The sequence below is a fragment of the Larimichthys crocea genome, chromosome XV (genome assembly GCF_000972845.2).
Source record: "Larimichthys crocea isolate SSNF chromosome XV, L_crocea_2.0, whole genome shotgun sequence".
Taxonomy (NCBI): Eukaryota; Metazoa; Chordata; class Actinopteri; family Sciaenidae; genus Larimichthys; species Larimichthys crocea.
The window spans coordinates 3,462,190-3,479,153 of NC_040025.1; the positions used below are offsets into that span (position 1 = coordinate 3,462,190).

Genomic DNA, 16,964 nt, shown 5'->3' on the forward strand with positions numbered 1-16,964 from the left:
TTGATGAGTGATCTTCTGTATTGTGATTATAAGTTTTAATCCTTTTCAAATATTTGCAGATGCCTCCAAGAGCTGCTTATTTAGAGTTCATTCAAAGTTAAGAATAAAAGATAAAATAAAAAGACAGCAAACGGACAATAACGTTTCATCCCTGAGCTTTTAAATGCTTGAGAGGACTTCATTTGGACTGAATTTGTTCCAGTTCCCGTTTTGTCTTTCCAGACTCACAGAAGCAACTGTGATGTGTTTTGATCAGTGCCACAGCGGGTCAGCGGACAGGCCTGCATATCACAGACGTCTTCCTACTGGGTTTTGCTACCATCTTTATGTGTGCATGTGTACATGCGTGTGCGTTTGATGGCAAATGAGGGGAGGATCCCACAGAGCCCGCAAAGACAGAGCAGACAACCTCGAGTCATTATCCTCTGGGAGGCTGAGCCTGACGTGGGCACTGCTACATGTACCACATGCACACTGTCCAGACACTCGCTGGGATCATTTATCTTCACTTTCAGATGCAAATACGTACACACCACACGCACGCATTGTCTATATGCCTGGTGGGATTTTGAAGTCATTTAGCGTCCGTCTCAGAAAGAGCCTGGCTCTGATGCTGATCAGTGTCGGAGGGACGACTCACAATGGAGAGAGGGGAGAAAGAGAAGGCGGACTTAAAAATGAGGGAGAGCTACAGAAGAGATTGTGAAAAATCTGAGCAGAGATATACAGGACAGATCAATGTAAAGGGTGAAAATACCTGAACGGAGAGGAAAAAAAGAGCAGATGAAGGATGAAAAGGGAGTTAAAACAGCAAAAGAGATTTGGAAAAACACAGTGAAGGCTGTTACAGCAGCACGGGGAATAACAGATGCATGTGGAGCTACAACGATGTCGGGATCTTGCAGCCTGCAAGTTGAGACCTCTGAAACTTTAAATGCCGTTATTTTCCCCTTCAGCAAGGCCGACTACTGAGACGCACACACACTCACACGCATGCATCCAGAGCCCTGCTGCGGAGTACAGACGTAGCAGGCTTTGGGTCTAATACCCAGGGAGTTCCTCGGAAAGTTAAAAGCTGCCTGTCAGACTGTAGAGAGAGTGAAACAGAGCCAAACAGAGGTAGAATCAGAGAGTGCAGCAAAACCCTAAAGCAAAAAAGTTTAGAGAGAAGCAGAAGAGTGATTTAGAATGAGATTTAGAAACACTTCTTCTGCTGCTGTGTACCTGGACATATTCCTCTGTCTTGATACATGTAGACAGTCTCTACATAGCAATGTTTTTTTTTCCTCAAGTTGAGCCAAAGCTAATATGAAGCTTCAACACTTTAAGATAGCCAAATTCTTCTTTTTCAGTACAAAATGTTGTTGCGCTTCTCTGGCCCATGTTCCCTCGCTGCCCCGGTGATAAGAATATCATGTTTGTTGCCCCCTAAGCTTTGATGATTCGGACAATCACTTGAGAAAACCTCTGTCAGTCCATTGCTGGCTGTAGAAGAACAGCATGCTTCGATGCTCTCAGCTCCAGCAGCTGAATGCCAACAAAGACGACTAAACGACTTTTAAACCAGACACTGGCACCACTCCGTCCTCTGCTGTCCGGCGTGGTTAACACTTCACCTGACAGTGCTGTCTGGGAGTAGAGACGCTGCGTTCTGCGCTTGGATTTCATGATTGAACTACGGCTTGGACTTCTTATTTAATGTGGATGTCTGATGTTTTCCAATCAACCAGATAATAGTCCTGTAGGTAAACAGGAGACTGATACTTGATGGATTGCAATGCTGTGAATTACAGTGAAAGTCGACATCACCTAAAGACAATTATATTAGTCTGTTAGCACAGTATCAAAAATGGTGATCACAACAGGTGACTATAAAACTTAGAAACAATAAATATCAAGAGAAAAGAAGACTGAATATTCCTATTCCTTGATTTGTGCACCCCTGGTAACAAAAAGATACACAGAAACACATCTCTCTTATCTGTCTTATTGATTCTTGCTAAATTAGATTTATGTAATCTTGCTCTTTAAATGTTCTTGGTTAGCTGTCCAAGTTTTTGAACTCGAGTATAGTGGTAGGAGGACTTGCTGATGAGATGTCAGATTTGTCAGACATTCTCCAAAATTACTGAGTACATTAAGATTGGCTGTCCTTCCCCTGCTTGAGGGGCATTAATTTGCACTTTTACATCGCCTCTCTTGTGCTTAGCCTGAAATTTAGGTTGCTGGACCATTCAGTCGTTGACAGTCATGACATCCAGTGCACCAGGTAGATACAGATGTGGGTAGGAGGTTTGAATAATGACATGGGATGTCTGCTGTCCATGAGAGACTACTATACAGGTTACGAGTGCTGTGTTAAAGGTCCAGTGTCAAAGAAAAAGAAAGAGAATATGAGTGTACAATCACCTGAAAGTAAGAAACATCTCCATTACCTGAGAATGAGCCTTTCATATTTAGAGAGAGTGGATCCCCTTCCAAAGAGCCTGCCATGTTCCAACAGTAACTTAGGATGGACAAACCAAACCCTCTCTAGAAAGGGGTTTCTGCAAGTTTCGCAGCCACCATAGTTTCAAGGCAACAAGGGTGAGGCGAGGGGTATTCAGATAGTTGCACTCTTCAAACTCACCACTTGGTGCCAGTAAATCCTTCACACTGGACCTTTTAAGATGGAGCTTTTCTCAGTGACAGAATTTACACATTTAAAATCTACCTAGCTTGATTACTTCAGGTAGTGATGGCCTCTCATAACTAACAGCAGGGTCTTGTGTTTTGTGTTTTGTCTTCATTGAACAATTTGATAGCGCAACCGGGACAGATTGATGAGAAGCAGACAGGAAATGTGAGGAGGATTGGTGTAACGAAGGTCCCTGGCTGGAATTGAATTGACATTGTTATGTTATTGTTATTGTTTTATGTGGCATGCCGGTCCACTACTGTATTTTGCAAGAAAAAAAAAAAAAAAAATATAGATATATATATTTAGGAACACTGTCGTGATTCAAAATGTCCCAGCTCAGTCGGGCAGGAGCCCGTGTGCTGTTTTCTGAGGCATGCTTAGTGTGCAAGTACGATTCCCTGTGGACAGCACAGCAGAAGATAAGGGGGAAGAGAAAATAGTTTCATCAAGTTTTGATAAGTCTATTCTCAAAGAAAAACCCTATTGACAATACTGATATGCTGATAATAAATCTCGTATCTGTCGGCGATCTGAATTCAAACCAACTTTCACAAAAGCCACTGAATCACAGCGGTATAAAACCTGCTATTGATTTCTTTTTTCTTTTACCTTCACTTTTATTGTTGATTGAACAGAAGTCATGCCGGCACAAAGATCACAGTGGCTCGGCTACTCTGCTGGTAGATAACAATATAGACAAATAAACAGCAAAAAATACAAAGAGAAGGCCAAGGACAAAGAATTGTGTTGAAGAACGAAAAACACATGCTGTACAGGTCTAGAGACTGTTAGATAAGGGTGGTTGATGTAGAAGGCCAATGAGAAGTAAACGGAAAGGCCTCCAGGAACATTGAACATAAAAAAAAAGCAAAAAGACGAAGAGGGGGAGATTGCTAAAGCATGACAAGAGAGTGCAGCCAAAGAAGAAACAATTAGGTTGAAAGTGAAAGCTGAGATTAAATGTTGACAGGCAGAAGCTGGAGCTCGCTTAAAGTGAAACAAATAATGGAACAGACTTCCACTATAGGCACAATGAAAGAGGAGAAAAAGCGTTTAGAAAAGGAGAGATGAACCCTGTGATGAAGACTGATGGAAAGACATTACGAGAAAATAAACAAGAATGAGAGGGAAGAAAAAAGAGAGAATAAATCTAGAGAAAGTATAAGTAGTCAAGAGCTTTGCTTTGAAAGGGAAGAAGCAAGGGCAGAAAACAGGAAGATGGACAGAGGTGGAGGCAGACGGGGGGATGATGGGAGATGGGGTAGGCTGGAGCTGAGAATGGAAAGATGGATGGATACCATGAGGAGATAAGTGGTTATGGAGAAGGGATTAGAGATGGACAGAGGATGAAAAGATGCAAAGAGCGAGGAAGAGATTGCAGGCCCCTCAGCAGTCAACACTAATGAAGAAGAATGAGGAGCTTCCTCTGCTTTCTGGACCTGCTACTGACCACACACACACACACACACACACACAAAGTTTCACACATTTTCACTTAAGTGTGTTCGCCTCAATTTCTGACACAGAGTTGATGAAGCGAACACGTAGTCGAGCTCCACGTTCACCTCATCGCTGTGTTAATAAATATTACAATGTCTTGTAGTTTTCTTTAAACTAGACCTAATTAAGGAGTTTCTCTCAATTTTCAGATTTGTTCTCAGAAAACGTCTCAGATTAAAAACTCTGAAGTTTCACACCAAGCTTCTAAATACGTGTAGGTTGCTCTAATTGGGGATAAAGTCATGCAGTGTCTTTATATCTTTTCAAAGTACAGAACTTTTCTACAAAGTTGATGTACCATGGGGCAGATAGCACTTTTCATCTTTTGACACGATTTGTGACTCAGTGCTTTAACCAACGTGGTTCCCTGCCCACTGGAGGAAAAAAAAAAAGGAATCAAACTTAGGAGTAAAAAAAAAAATTTAACAAATTGTTCAGTAGTAATTTATCACAGTTTTTGCAAAGGTGTTGATTTAAAAAGGTGACATTCATTTCAAGCTCTTTTTTTGTTTTTTCAGATTCTTGTTTCCTCTCCGCTCCCAGCGGAAGGTCTGTTTGTGCCTCATTAGCAGTGACTGCCTACAGACATGAGGAAAAAGAAGCTTTAAAGATGATTAAGAGTCGCCAGCACACAGTGGTAGAATGTGCAGTGCGGTGATGAAGCTCTGTTCACCAAGAGTTTTATTCTTCACATCTCCGTACGTTCATGCAGTCATAAACCTTTGGCATGGTGACGATGGCTGAGTTGTTCCACACCCTGCAGCTTGGCGGCTCGGACAACTTCAAACTATATAAAAGTTGAAACTGAGTGTGTGGCAATTTTGGAGCGGTTGCAATGAAAGGTTCAGGATGGTAATATTTTGTTTTCCAATCGGGTCGGTGATGATTTATTTCAAGCGTGGTTGATTCTTACAAGCTGAATTTGTAACATTTTTTTTGAAGTGTTGACTAAAAACATAATGAAGGTTGCTAGAAGCTGGATGGAATTTAGTGCGAGAGAGAAAGCCCAACAAATAAACAGAGAGAGTGCTCAGTGTTTATTGGGTCTGTTACAGTAATGCAAATGCTTGATTTGCAGGGTTGTGGGGGAATATGTTTGACAAATTCAATGGATACCGCCACAAAGATGATGCAAGTAAATGGACTGTCCTTATAGAGCGACCACTCAAAGTGCTTTTACACTACACATCCCATTCACCGTCATTCAGGAGCAATGTGGGGGTCAGTATCTCGCCCAAAGGCACTTTAACATGCAGATTGGAGGAGCCAGGAATCGAACCACCTCGCCCAATTGCATGATGCAAAACCGCATGTTTGTCAGTCAGTGTGTTTTTAATGTTTGTTGTTTTTTTTTTTCATTTTCTGCTTGTCATTTTTTTCCTCGTATGAATACTTTTATTTCTTGAGTAATTATTCTCTTTAACAGGCCTCATTGTTTTCCTGCTTGTTGATGTACCCATAATGGAGGCGGTTTATCTGAACATACACAACACACATGCCCAAGTGCACTGCAAATACATCAGCGCTGAGGTTTTGTCGAAAAGTTTTTGTCAGTTTCTTCATCTGATTGTTCGTTACTTTTTTTTTTTTTTTGCCCTAGCCTCTCTTTTATCTAACTTTAATGAATCTCCCTTCATCTGTCAATTTTGTTTTTCTGCCTCTGCTTTCTTTAAACCAACACCTTTCATCTACTACGTCTGTCTGCAACTATTTTTTTTCCTCCCTCTTCCTCCGTGTCTGCTCCACTCTCTTTGTCTCTCTTGTTTTACTCCCCATCTTTTTCTCTCTTTCTAAACCCTTCTCTTCTGTTTCTCCACCACTTCCTTCATTTCTCTCTCTCCCTGCTCCACAGTTGACTTATTGATTTCATTTTCATACTGTTGGCAGTTGTTCCCTCCGCCATAAACCATCAGCGTTGCCTCCTTTCAAGCCGGCATTGATCACTGTGGAGCCGATCACAACCAATCACCACCGAGCGTCATTATCTGCTCGCGCTCTGTGTCTTTTGTTGTTGTCTGTCTTATTTTTTTGTGCGCTCTGTGGGTTACATTTTTTAATCTAGCGACGCAGCCCACTGGTGAAGTAACAACCCTGTACATTTGAGTATTTCGGTAGAAAATTCTCTTTCTCTCCTCAGCCTCTGAAGTGTCATGGAAAAAAGCTCGCTCGGAGAGAAAGCTGACGGCATTCACGGAAAAAACGCATCACAAAACGTTCAGAAGAAATGATCAGAACCTTGCCCGTTAAAGTTGAACTTTGCATGTGCCTGTGAGTACCTCCACCAACCTTAGCCACCGTCGCGTTACACATGGAATGTTCTCTGGCTTTCTCTTTGAGAGACCCTCCCTATCTGCCGCCTCTCTCACTGTCCTTGTCCCCTGCCCTCCCTCTCCTGTATTTCCCTTTTCTCTGTCTTTTGTTGTAGTGTAGCGTTTCGATCGAAACGGCACATCAAGCTGAATCTAGAGCCTGTGTTTCCTCTTTCATCCACCTCATGGCCCCCAGTGGCCCTCAGACGCCTCAAAGCTTTGAAACGAGTTGAGAGTCGAGGGTGTGGAGGACATGGGGGGGGTGGGTGTTGAGGGTACTCGCAATTGCGGGAGGGAGGCATTTTCACCAGCTTTTGTACCCCTCTCTCGATGTACCCTGACCTTTCTGAGTGCCACCGCGCCTGTCGGCTCGCGCCACCAGACCCCCTACTACCTCTCAGTCTTTCTGCGTGCTCTGATGGGGGTCCAGATAATAATAATAATAATTCAACACAGCCCTGTATTGTGTTCCGTTGAAAGCTACCTCAGCAGCATAAGCGATTGACACACTCAGTTGTTTTTTTTTTTCTGGGCACATTTTACACCAATATTCTGGTCAGCATTTTATCGCCCCCTCTCTCACACGCTTAGCAAGAGGTTTTGTGGAAGCGAGACCACCAGCTGGGATAAGAGAGGATAACAGCGGGGCTTTTAGGTGGGTTTTTCACTGGCTTTTGTTGCCTTCAAGCAGCCGCAACATTATCGGAGCAGTCCACTTTGTACCAGCTTCTCTTTTGTGTCCCGTTGTCACTCAATCCATCTGTCTCTCCATCTCCTCTTTCTCTTTATGAGAGGAGGCCTGCCTCTCCTTTGTAATGGCTCTCCAATTCACACCCTGTACTTCCAAAGAGATTGATTTTCTTTCCCCTTCTCTAGCCTTTTTGTAAATAAATAAATACCATTGTGTTATTATTTTTGCTCCCAGAGCTGCGTTTACAAGTTCACTTTCATGTGAAACTTTAAAATTGCATTTTTATAGTTGCACTGTACTTATTTACAATTCTTTGTCTAGTTTCAAAGGCAGCTGCTTATTTGTATCCTACAAACAAAGACTTAAGACTTTTTTTTTTTTTTGTGCAGTAAAATGTTCTCACATATTCATCTGTGCTTCCAATTAATGTAATTAAAAGTTTTGCTCTACTGTTTGCCTGAGGGTAGTATTGGCTATATCTGTTTGTATACTATCTGTCTGCAGTAAAGTCCCTCACTGCTGTATAGTATTAAGTGGCCAGAGCTTGAGGTTACACTTCTTCTCAACGTTCTATGCAGTAAGATAAAATTCTGTTCTCCTGTTGTCCAAGAAGAGTGAACTTCTGATCAATATACAGTAAATTTTAAAAAGAGATTCTACAGCCATGCTGGTGGCCCTGTTAGGCTGCACTACTCACAGTAAATGTGTTAACATGCTTACGTAGAGCAGAGACATATTCAGGTGACTTGGCACTTGTACTTTGTCACAAATGAATGAAAATTGAATGAAATATCTTCAGGAACCTTCTCCCCTCACACCTTTTCTGACACCGGATCTGAAATTCATACCCACTTCACGCTGTAATTGACCAGCTTTGCGAAGGTGAGAAATGAGCCCTTATTCTTAATTCACAACTACAAAGCTCTGATTGGACGTTTGTTTTTCTAACCGGGGAGGAGATTTAAAGGTCTGGAAAAAGGTCAATACTTTGCCCTTCTCTACCTTGTCTGCATAAGACAACAACAACATGCATAACATTACACAGCCAACAACTGGGCCACAGTTGGACACTCATGAGATGTTTCAGCTCAACTTTTAAAAGTTGCATGGTAGCTTTTTTTATCAATTTAAGGCTTTTTATATTCCACAAATTGATTCAGCATGAATTTTTTAGTTGATTACTGATAACGAAAGGTACTGAACGACCATCATTTTTATAACAAATTAATCGTGGGTTGTTTATACTGTAAAGCAAAAGTTCTGATCATGTGTACTTAAATGTGAGGATTTGCTGATTTCTTCTGTTTTATATCATACATATAAAGTGAATCTCTTTGGCTTGTGGACTGATTATTTGAAATAATAATGAACTGATTAATGGATAATGACGAAGCTCTGTAATGAAGGATTCGTTATTTGTTAGTTAGTTCCTGTATTTTTGAAGGAAGTAGAATAAGCTGATTATCTATGTAACCTGAACTGAACTTGGTTAGCACAGACAGTCTTTGCAGTACGTGCTCTCTTTCCACATTCCCCTCCATCTTCATCCCTCCATCCCTCAGCAGTGGAGTGGTCAGGCCTATCAACCACAGAGCCTCAGCCTATCACCTGGGAGCCCCAATTGCCTGCCAGTCATCAGATAAAATGGATTTCCAATTGAGTCAAGGCTCCCTGGCTAGGTCAGGCAGAATAGAGAACAGGCAGACTTCTGCTGCTCTTCTACCTCTCCTGACTTTCTGTTTGTTATTTGTTTTTCTCTTTCCATCTCCTACTGTGTTCAGCTCTTGTCCCTCTTCTTCTCTCTCCACTCTCCTCACTCCGTCTGTCTGATCTGCTGGCCGGAGCCCAGCCAGATGAAAATGGGCTTGTTGTAAAAGTCCAGATATCAATGCGCCATTTGAGAGGCAGTGTGATGTAACCACAGCGAGTCTTCTTAGTCAGTCATTCTTTGACTGAGAATGGATCTTCAATTAGAGCAACAGGTGGGAAATCTATTAGTTTGTTAGTGGGTGAGTTGTGGGGTGTTACCATTTTTTTTTTTTTTTTTTTTTTTTTTTTGTAACACAGTAGAACCTGCCAGAACATTTATTAATGTTGCTGCATATGCCATGGTCAGCAGGACAGTATTATTACTGTCTGTCTGTACGTTATATATTGAATCAAAAAGTGGGCTATTATAAACTGAAACTGTATAATGTCATTTAATATATCTCATTAATACTAATATTAAATACTTTTAATATTTGCTACTTCTGTCTGCTTCATATCGACATAAATTTGACATCATTGAGATCTGGAGTAGTTGATTAATTCAAGAAATAATTTACATGTTAATGTAAAATAAAAATATTCTTTAGTTGCCTTCATAGCTGTATTTTTGATAAGAAGTGGAAGAAGCTGATTATTTATTCATTTCCATTCTTTTACAACCTTCTTCATCACATGGCAATAAATCTGTGCGACACAGACATTTCTATTCACAAGATTTATTGACAGGACAAAATCTAGACAAACACCTGATCCTTTAACCAGACAGTCATTCAAAGTCATTCAGTGCAAACAGAATCGTAGCAATGCAACACCTAACTGGTGGAGTTATGTTTTACAGTTCTTTAATAGAGGTAAGGTTATCACAGGTTTGAGTTCTGACCACAAGCTCCATTTTGTTGCTGCTCTGGACACTAAATCATATCATAGGATTGTAATAAGCAGGTGTAGTTTGGCCAGTTGTCATGGAGAAATCTAGATCTTTCCATTTTCCTGAGCACTTGAAGACTTCTTGTTCATGTTGCCTTAAAAGCCGACGTTTAAGATTCGTTCTTGACGTTGGAAATAATATATTATTAATATATTATGTTGCTGCAAGACCATTTTTACATCAGGCATGGTTTTGACATGGGTGTATGCTTTGTAATGAAAGCCTGTCAAAGATAAATGTGAAACTAGGAACATTCTAAGCGGATGTATAGGTTTGCATTTGAGGATAGAGGAGACGACAGAGTGGAGCAGATAGGCGGAGGGAACAGAAGAATGGGGAACAGAGTGGAAGGTGAGGGATGAAAACAGGGATGAGATGAAAGGACAGAAGTGGGGAGCCATATTGATCACGCTGCTCTGCGAGTCGCTCTGTGCTTTTAATGGTGTGACTTTCACAGCTGGAGTGAACTCTGCAGTGCTTAGAACAGATCCCTCTCTACAAACCCATACATAGACCTACAGTGCATACGCAGTGTGTCTCTCTAGCTTCAGGTCAATGCACCCCTGCCTTCAGTTAGTTTAGCTCATCGCATCGTTCCACATGGACTACTGGAGCTATAGGACTTAAAGAGTAAAGTAGTCATTCTGAAACAGCTCTCCTGCTGTCCAGCGTCTGACGGGGAACCAAAGCAGATATATATAAAAAAAAAGAACCTTAGATGAATAATGCATGTAACCCTTGTATTAATGATGCAGAATTAAGTTTTTGTTTAAATTTAGATACTTGCCACAAGCATTGCCGGTATGTGTTCACCTTTTATCTCTTTATTTGCAACAACACGACAATGAATTCATCTTAAATTGCTAATGCCCGCATGCTAACATTATTAGTTAAATCATACTAACATGCCTGAAGTTGCAACATGCTAACGTGATGTTGAGCACATTCCGTATGTCTGTGCCCTTTTAGTTTAGCGCGATAGCTAGTGGTGGGAAAAATAATCGATTCTTTGATGCATCGCGATTGAAATGACTAATCCTTTGTGCATTTCCTTTTAGCTGGTCGATGTTAAGTTGCAGAGTTACCAACACATATTTTAAAAAGCACCCGCGGAGACGCTCATCCAAGTCTGAGATTATTATTGAACTGAAATCTCCAGTTGACTTTCAAAAATCATAAAACAAAATAGTAACTAACCACTCCAAAACACTTAAATAACCACCTGTCCATGGGAGCATTTCAGGTACCTTTACACATTTTAAACTAGGTTGGCTAGGTTCTGGGTCAGCGGTTTTCAAAGTGTGAGGCGCGCCTCCCTTGGGGGGCGCCAGAAGACTTCAGGGGAGGCACGGCGGGGGAAAAAATAAAACTATATCTTACAAAGATGTGTGTCTCATCACTGTGCGATGAAAACTCGGCGAGCTAGCCCCCAAAGAGTAGCAAAAAAAAATCCACAAACAATACGGTATGTCTTATCTTTGCAGTTTTGTGGTCAAAACTTCTATTCCAGCGTGAATAACGCTGCTAATGTCTTCTGCTAATGTCTCCTGCTATGTCTCCTGCTATGTCTCTGCTTTAGTTTGAATCAGTCATGAAGCTCCTGGTTGTTTCCATAAAGACAAAGGGGCTTTGAAAGTGAAGTGAGACCTCTTGCTGCGATATACTACCTTTAGATTTACTTCATTCTGGATCGTCATTGGTGGGTCAAAGGTGAATGTGGGTGGTACTAATAGATTCTCCTGACTCTGATTGGTCGACAGGTGTCAATCATCAAAATCTGCCAATCAGGACATTTACACTCTGTGTTGTTTTAGCCTTAGCAGCACTGCTAGCTGCTTCTTTTAATACTGCTTGTTTCAAACATTGCGTTGTATTAAAACTCGAAGTCTTCTTCTTTGTGTTTAAAAAAAATATTTGAGGCTCCAACAGCGATTCTCTCTAGAACGATTGTGTCAGTGCATAAAAGTGAATAATCAAATAATAAATCAATATTTATATAATTTATTTGTGGCATCCAGCGTTTAGAAAGCTGCTGTATGGAAGCATTTTAAAATGCCAACATTTTAGAAGCTAATGGAACTATTCAGGATGTGGTAGCATGCCAAGTATTTTGTGTCCTTATTCAGTCATGTAAAACCAGGGCTTCTGCTCATGTGTGGCACATTCTGGAGCTGAGGTACACCATACCATCTTAGTGTTTATGATGCATCGTAATGCATCAATAATACTTTTAGAATTGAATCGTCGCCCTTTAAGCCCCTATGTCTTTTGTTTAGCCAGTATTTGATCATACACCAATGTCATTAATCATCTGGGGACCATGAATAACTGTAATAACTTGTATGGTAATCTGTCCAGTATTTGTTGAAATATTTCAGTCTGTACCAAAGTGGATATTTGGAGAGCCGGGCTGCTGGCACTTTAGAGTCAGTAGTGGGATTTGTCTGACATCACCAAGCTCAGAAAAGAGATAACATAGTGATCTTGATTCCAAAACATTTACTTCAGCCACACTTCAACTCCACTTTATACAAACTTTTACTGATGGAATGATAACATTACAACCCTGAGGTCTAATGCGATAGATGCGATAGAGTCAAGCAAACTTTATGGGAAATGGGAAATGAAAAAGAGATGGAGTGACATAGCAGGATACACAAAAGGCACACAAAAATATACACAAGTCACCGCGGGGAGCGATTGGAAAGGAGCAGCAGGTCCAGCAGCTCAGACTGCAGCAGGTGGAGACGGTGTTGATAGAGCTGATATCTCACTCGAAAAGTCTAACTGCAGTCACAGTTAATCTCTTGTCTAAGGAAGAGTGGAGTTTAGTTTGTTCAAACTCAAGGCCAAAATCAAGCTCATGAGCCACAAGGATACAAATTCATCAGATATCGTGTTTGTTAACTAACTTTGTTTGAATTATGTATAAACCAATAATTGTATTGGCTACACTAGCAGCACCTCTAAGGTTGGAAATGATCAGTCAGGTGGTCGTTCCCTCAGTTTGCTCCAGACTGAAATATCCATGACATTGCCATGACATCTCATACAGACATGCTGGGATGAGCCCACATTGCTTTGGTGGTCTCCCAACTTTTCCTCTTGCTCCAATGTGACATTGGCATTTTTCCTTATTAAAATAATGGCTTGGCAACTGAACACTATATATATTCATGGTCGAGGATGAATCTTAATGACTTTTCACCTGGTGGCACCAGCAAGTCTTTGTGAATTATTATTTTTTAAATCTGATAGATTGGCACTAAGAAAGTGCAGAAATGTATGGGTACTAGATGAAAATAGCTTTGGTGATTTCCCAAATTGTCCTCTTATGACACCACAAGGTTGACGTTTGTGGTTTTGAGTGAAATGTTCCAACAACTACTGGAGTTTGGTCCAGGTATTCATGTCCCCTGACAGTATGAATGATAATTTTGGTGATACCTTAACTTTCCCTCTTGTGCCATCATTAGGTAAAATTTAACTTGGGTACTTTGGTTTATAACCAAATATTAATGGCAGAACTAACAATATTCCCATTAGCCTTAAGTGTACAGTACTGTTAATTCACATTTCCCTTTACACCAAAACCTACTCCTTATAGCTTGTGAATATTCTGTGACTTTCCTCACAAAATTATCAAAAATGTTACGTGTAATATGTGGCCACCAATGATTTGCATCCTTTCTTAAAGAAATATGTCGTAATGATAGAGTGCCCATTGCAAAGGCTCTCTAAAATGGCACACAAACTGCAGCTGTTTGCTAAAAACACAGCATGTATCTAGAGCTGAATGCGTCACATCAGCACCTGAAAAACGGGTTTACTTTATCCGTCTCTCTGTTTATTGTGGTTCTGTGTGGGAGATTTACAGATGGAACCCTTGTGGTTACTCCCAGGTCACAGTTTATGACAAAAGGTGACCAGGCGTTTTCTATTCGAGCCCCCAAATGAACTCCTGATGAAGTCCCTTAATTCTTTAAAAAAATCTCCTTAAAACTTATGTCTTTGTGTGAGCTTTTGGAAATTGTTTCATTCATACTTTTTATTTATTCATGCATTTATGATTTCTTGTTATCTGCCTTGCATGTTTTTTATTTGTTGGTCTTTATTTGTCTTTGTGTGAGCTTTTAGAAATTGTTTCATTCATACTTTTTATTTATTCATGCACTCATGATCTCTTGTTATCTGCCTTGCATGTTTTTTTTATTTGTTGGTAAAGCACTTGTTAGAAAGGTGCTGTAAAAATAAAGTTCATTATTATTGTTATTGTGTTGAAGTAGTCAGGGTCGAGCCCCTCTGTGGTAATCACCTTATGTAATCATAGCTAGGAGCCATCTTCTTAGAAATTGTCTCTTTTAGAGAGCATAAGTAATAGCTAATAAGGCGTAAAAGAGTTTATTGACCCTCACACAGAAGGCCAATCACCTACTATTAAACGTCCATGGGCTTCCCCTTCATACTCTATAACTCAATATGTTCTGTTGAGACCATCTCACTAACAATGTACTGCATATCACCTCACTTATATTGATCATTGTGTTGCACTCCAAGGTTATAGGAATAGGTGTGCATGGCGGCAACGGTCCATTCAAGTTGTCTCGTTATCACCTTGGCATCATTTCGCAGGGATTTGAAGGTGTTAATTGATGACAGCCATTTCATGGGAGAGCACACGATCGGGGTGGCGCCCTCTCACGTTGTTTAAGACAAGGTCAAGGGCTGTGGCATGGAATCACGGCGTCAGATGTGTTCTCTCAGGGACAATGAATTGCGAGGGTTTCAAGGACCTCATTGATCTTTGGTTGAAAGATGGAGGTTGCGCTGCTTGGGTCAATCGCATGTAGCTGCTAAGTTAGCTGATGGACTCGAGCTCATTTGGAGGTAATGGTAATGCTCGGGTGTGCACAGATTGTACATCGGGAATGGACTCCAGGTAGATCTCATGCATAACAAGGAGTATCACCATCAAGGCTGATCCATAATATAGCTCTTGTACATGCAGAAAATGCATAACTATTGCTTTTCTAACCTTGTTGGAACAAAATTTGTCAATGAAAGATGGTTACAAAACCATGTTGGTTGTAAAGGGGATCCCTTTTGAACAGGTTCTTGTTAGAACCCTCAGCTGTAACCTCTAAACAACGTTCCTTACAGCATTAAAAAAACGTTTTTCTATGGGGACAAGCAAATAGTTTCAAACGGTTCACAAGGTTAGTGTTTTTCTTCACAAATAAAAGTCTTGGTTAACTTCTGTAACTTCTGAATCTTCTTGACTGTCACTGCCTTAGACTCTACGCAATATGCAGCCGTTTACTTGAAAGCACAAGAGAGATTGGTGTGTATGATGCTAGCCAATGATCTGGAATCTAGCACATTTCCAACATTGCTGCTCTTAGAAATACCAAACATGCAATAAGTACACAAAATAAAGAAAGAGATTAAAAACTGCCCATGCCCACACTTTAAGTGTAGAACGGTGGGGAACAGTCCTAAATTCCTAAATTCTGATGACAAATGCCCAAAACAGATTGCATCAACAAAGAGGGACAACAATCACAGGTTGAGAGTAACCAAGAGGGAGATTGTCATCTTGTCTACCTCCTGTAGTTGTAATTCAGTGCAAAATGAAAAAAAAAAGCCTCCGGAGTAGCGACGAGTAACATCGGTCAACACATTAATTTCTCTCCATTTCAGAGATAATCTCTGCTTTTACCAGGTCTGACCTTTTAGTTGTTGTCAATTAAAGCTGTAAAAGTATGCCCAACACACGGACTGTCCTTAAAACTAAGAGCATCTCAAAGGTCAGAGGGTGTGGGGCAGGAGTGCAAATGGACTAATTCTCAATCTTTTTTTTTTCCCCTCCTTTTTCTCTTAGAACCTGCTGGTCAACCACGGATGAAGAGAGGGTGGAAAAGGGTAACAGTTATTTGACGAAGGCTTTTACTTTGGCACTAAGAGCAGCTCCTGCTGCAGTTCTGTTTTGAAACATGAGAGTTGATTTGCTGTTAGCATGCCTTGTTTTTAAAAGTTTATTATTTTGCTATTTATCCTTTGCATCATCCAGTGAAGTTGCTCTATTCTGCACAGCTACAGGGAGGCTTTTGAACAAAATCAGTGTGTGTTAGATTCATGGTTGAGTCAGTACGCTTTCAATTCATTCTCATTTCCAACATCAGCAGAAAACATTTGAGATTTGAGTTATAAAGATCCTTTCAGGGTCTTTCCTTCTTTCATCTGAATGTGTGCTTCAGTTTACGTCCGAACCTCTGCTGCTTTTGTTGAGATGGGAAAAGCATTTCAGGTGTTAGATGACCTGAGTGCGTAGTAACCGTCTTTGTTTTGATTTCTGACTGAAAGCTGAACTGAGTGACTTATAGTGCTTTAGACTTTTATGGTTTTGTATTTTTTTAACTGCACAGGAATAAGCTCAGGTAATCCTGGCCATGACTCTAATTCATTAAACCTGTGATGTATGATTTTATTAAACCATTCATATCCCGTCACAGTCTTGTTTGTGTCTTTAATGTTTTTCTTCTGGATTCCAGCGTATACATATCTGCATTTAATTCTTTCTTTCTTCTTATTTTAAAGCTAAGTACATTTCATTTAACGGAGTGATTTATGCACGCTAGATCACCTTTCAGCCTGAAAGGAGAACAGTAATAAAATGAGGGGAAACCTTGGAAATCCATACTGTTAGCTGCAAAACATTTTTCAATAAATTAACTGTGAATCCTAGACGGGCTAAGAGTTTGAGGGCTGTGCGGGATCAAGGCAAACAGCTAAACAAGAAGGAAGTGAACAATGGACGCCTCAGAGACAAATGCACTGAGGACTTCAACATTTGTGACACAGTGTCAATAAGTTCCTGAATAGAATATAAAAATAAAGATACTGTATAAAACTTACAAGAAAAGCAAATGTTTAACTCTGACATTAAAGACAAACAATATTGAGAGATAGAAATATTGATTATTATTAAGTAACAAGGAACTAAATGAGAATTCGTGATTGTGTTTGTATTCCAGTGCTCATGTACTATATTGAGATAACTTAATACTATGTTCTTCCACACTTCTG

General features: G+C 40.4%; 1 protein-coding gene across 3 annotated transcripts in view; it reads left to right on the plus strand.

The window, feature by feature from the left end:
- The window catches only part of chchd6a (coiled-coil-helix-coiled-coil-helix domain containing 6a), an 86,177-nt gene extending 69,790 nt beyond the window's left edge, over positions 1-16,387 (plus strand). For all 3 annotated transcript variants that reach the window (XM_010731237.3, XM_010731238.3, XM_027288529.1), the window contains one exon: positions 15,760-16,387. In XM_010731237.3, the coding sequence (XP_010729539.1) occupies positions 15,760-15,783 (24 nt within the window). In that variant the 3' untranslated portion in view covers positions 15,784-16,387. The remainder of the gene's footprint in view (positions 1-15,759) is intronic.
- Positions 16,388-16,964: the final 577 nt, after the last annotated feature.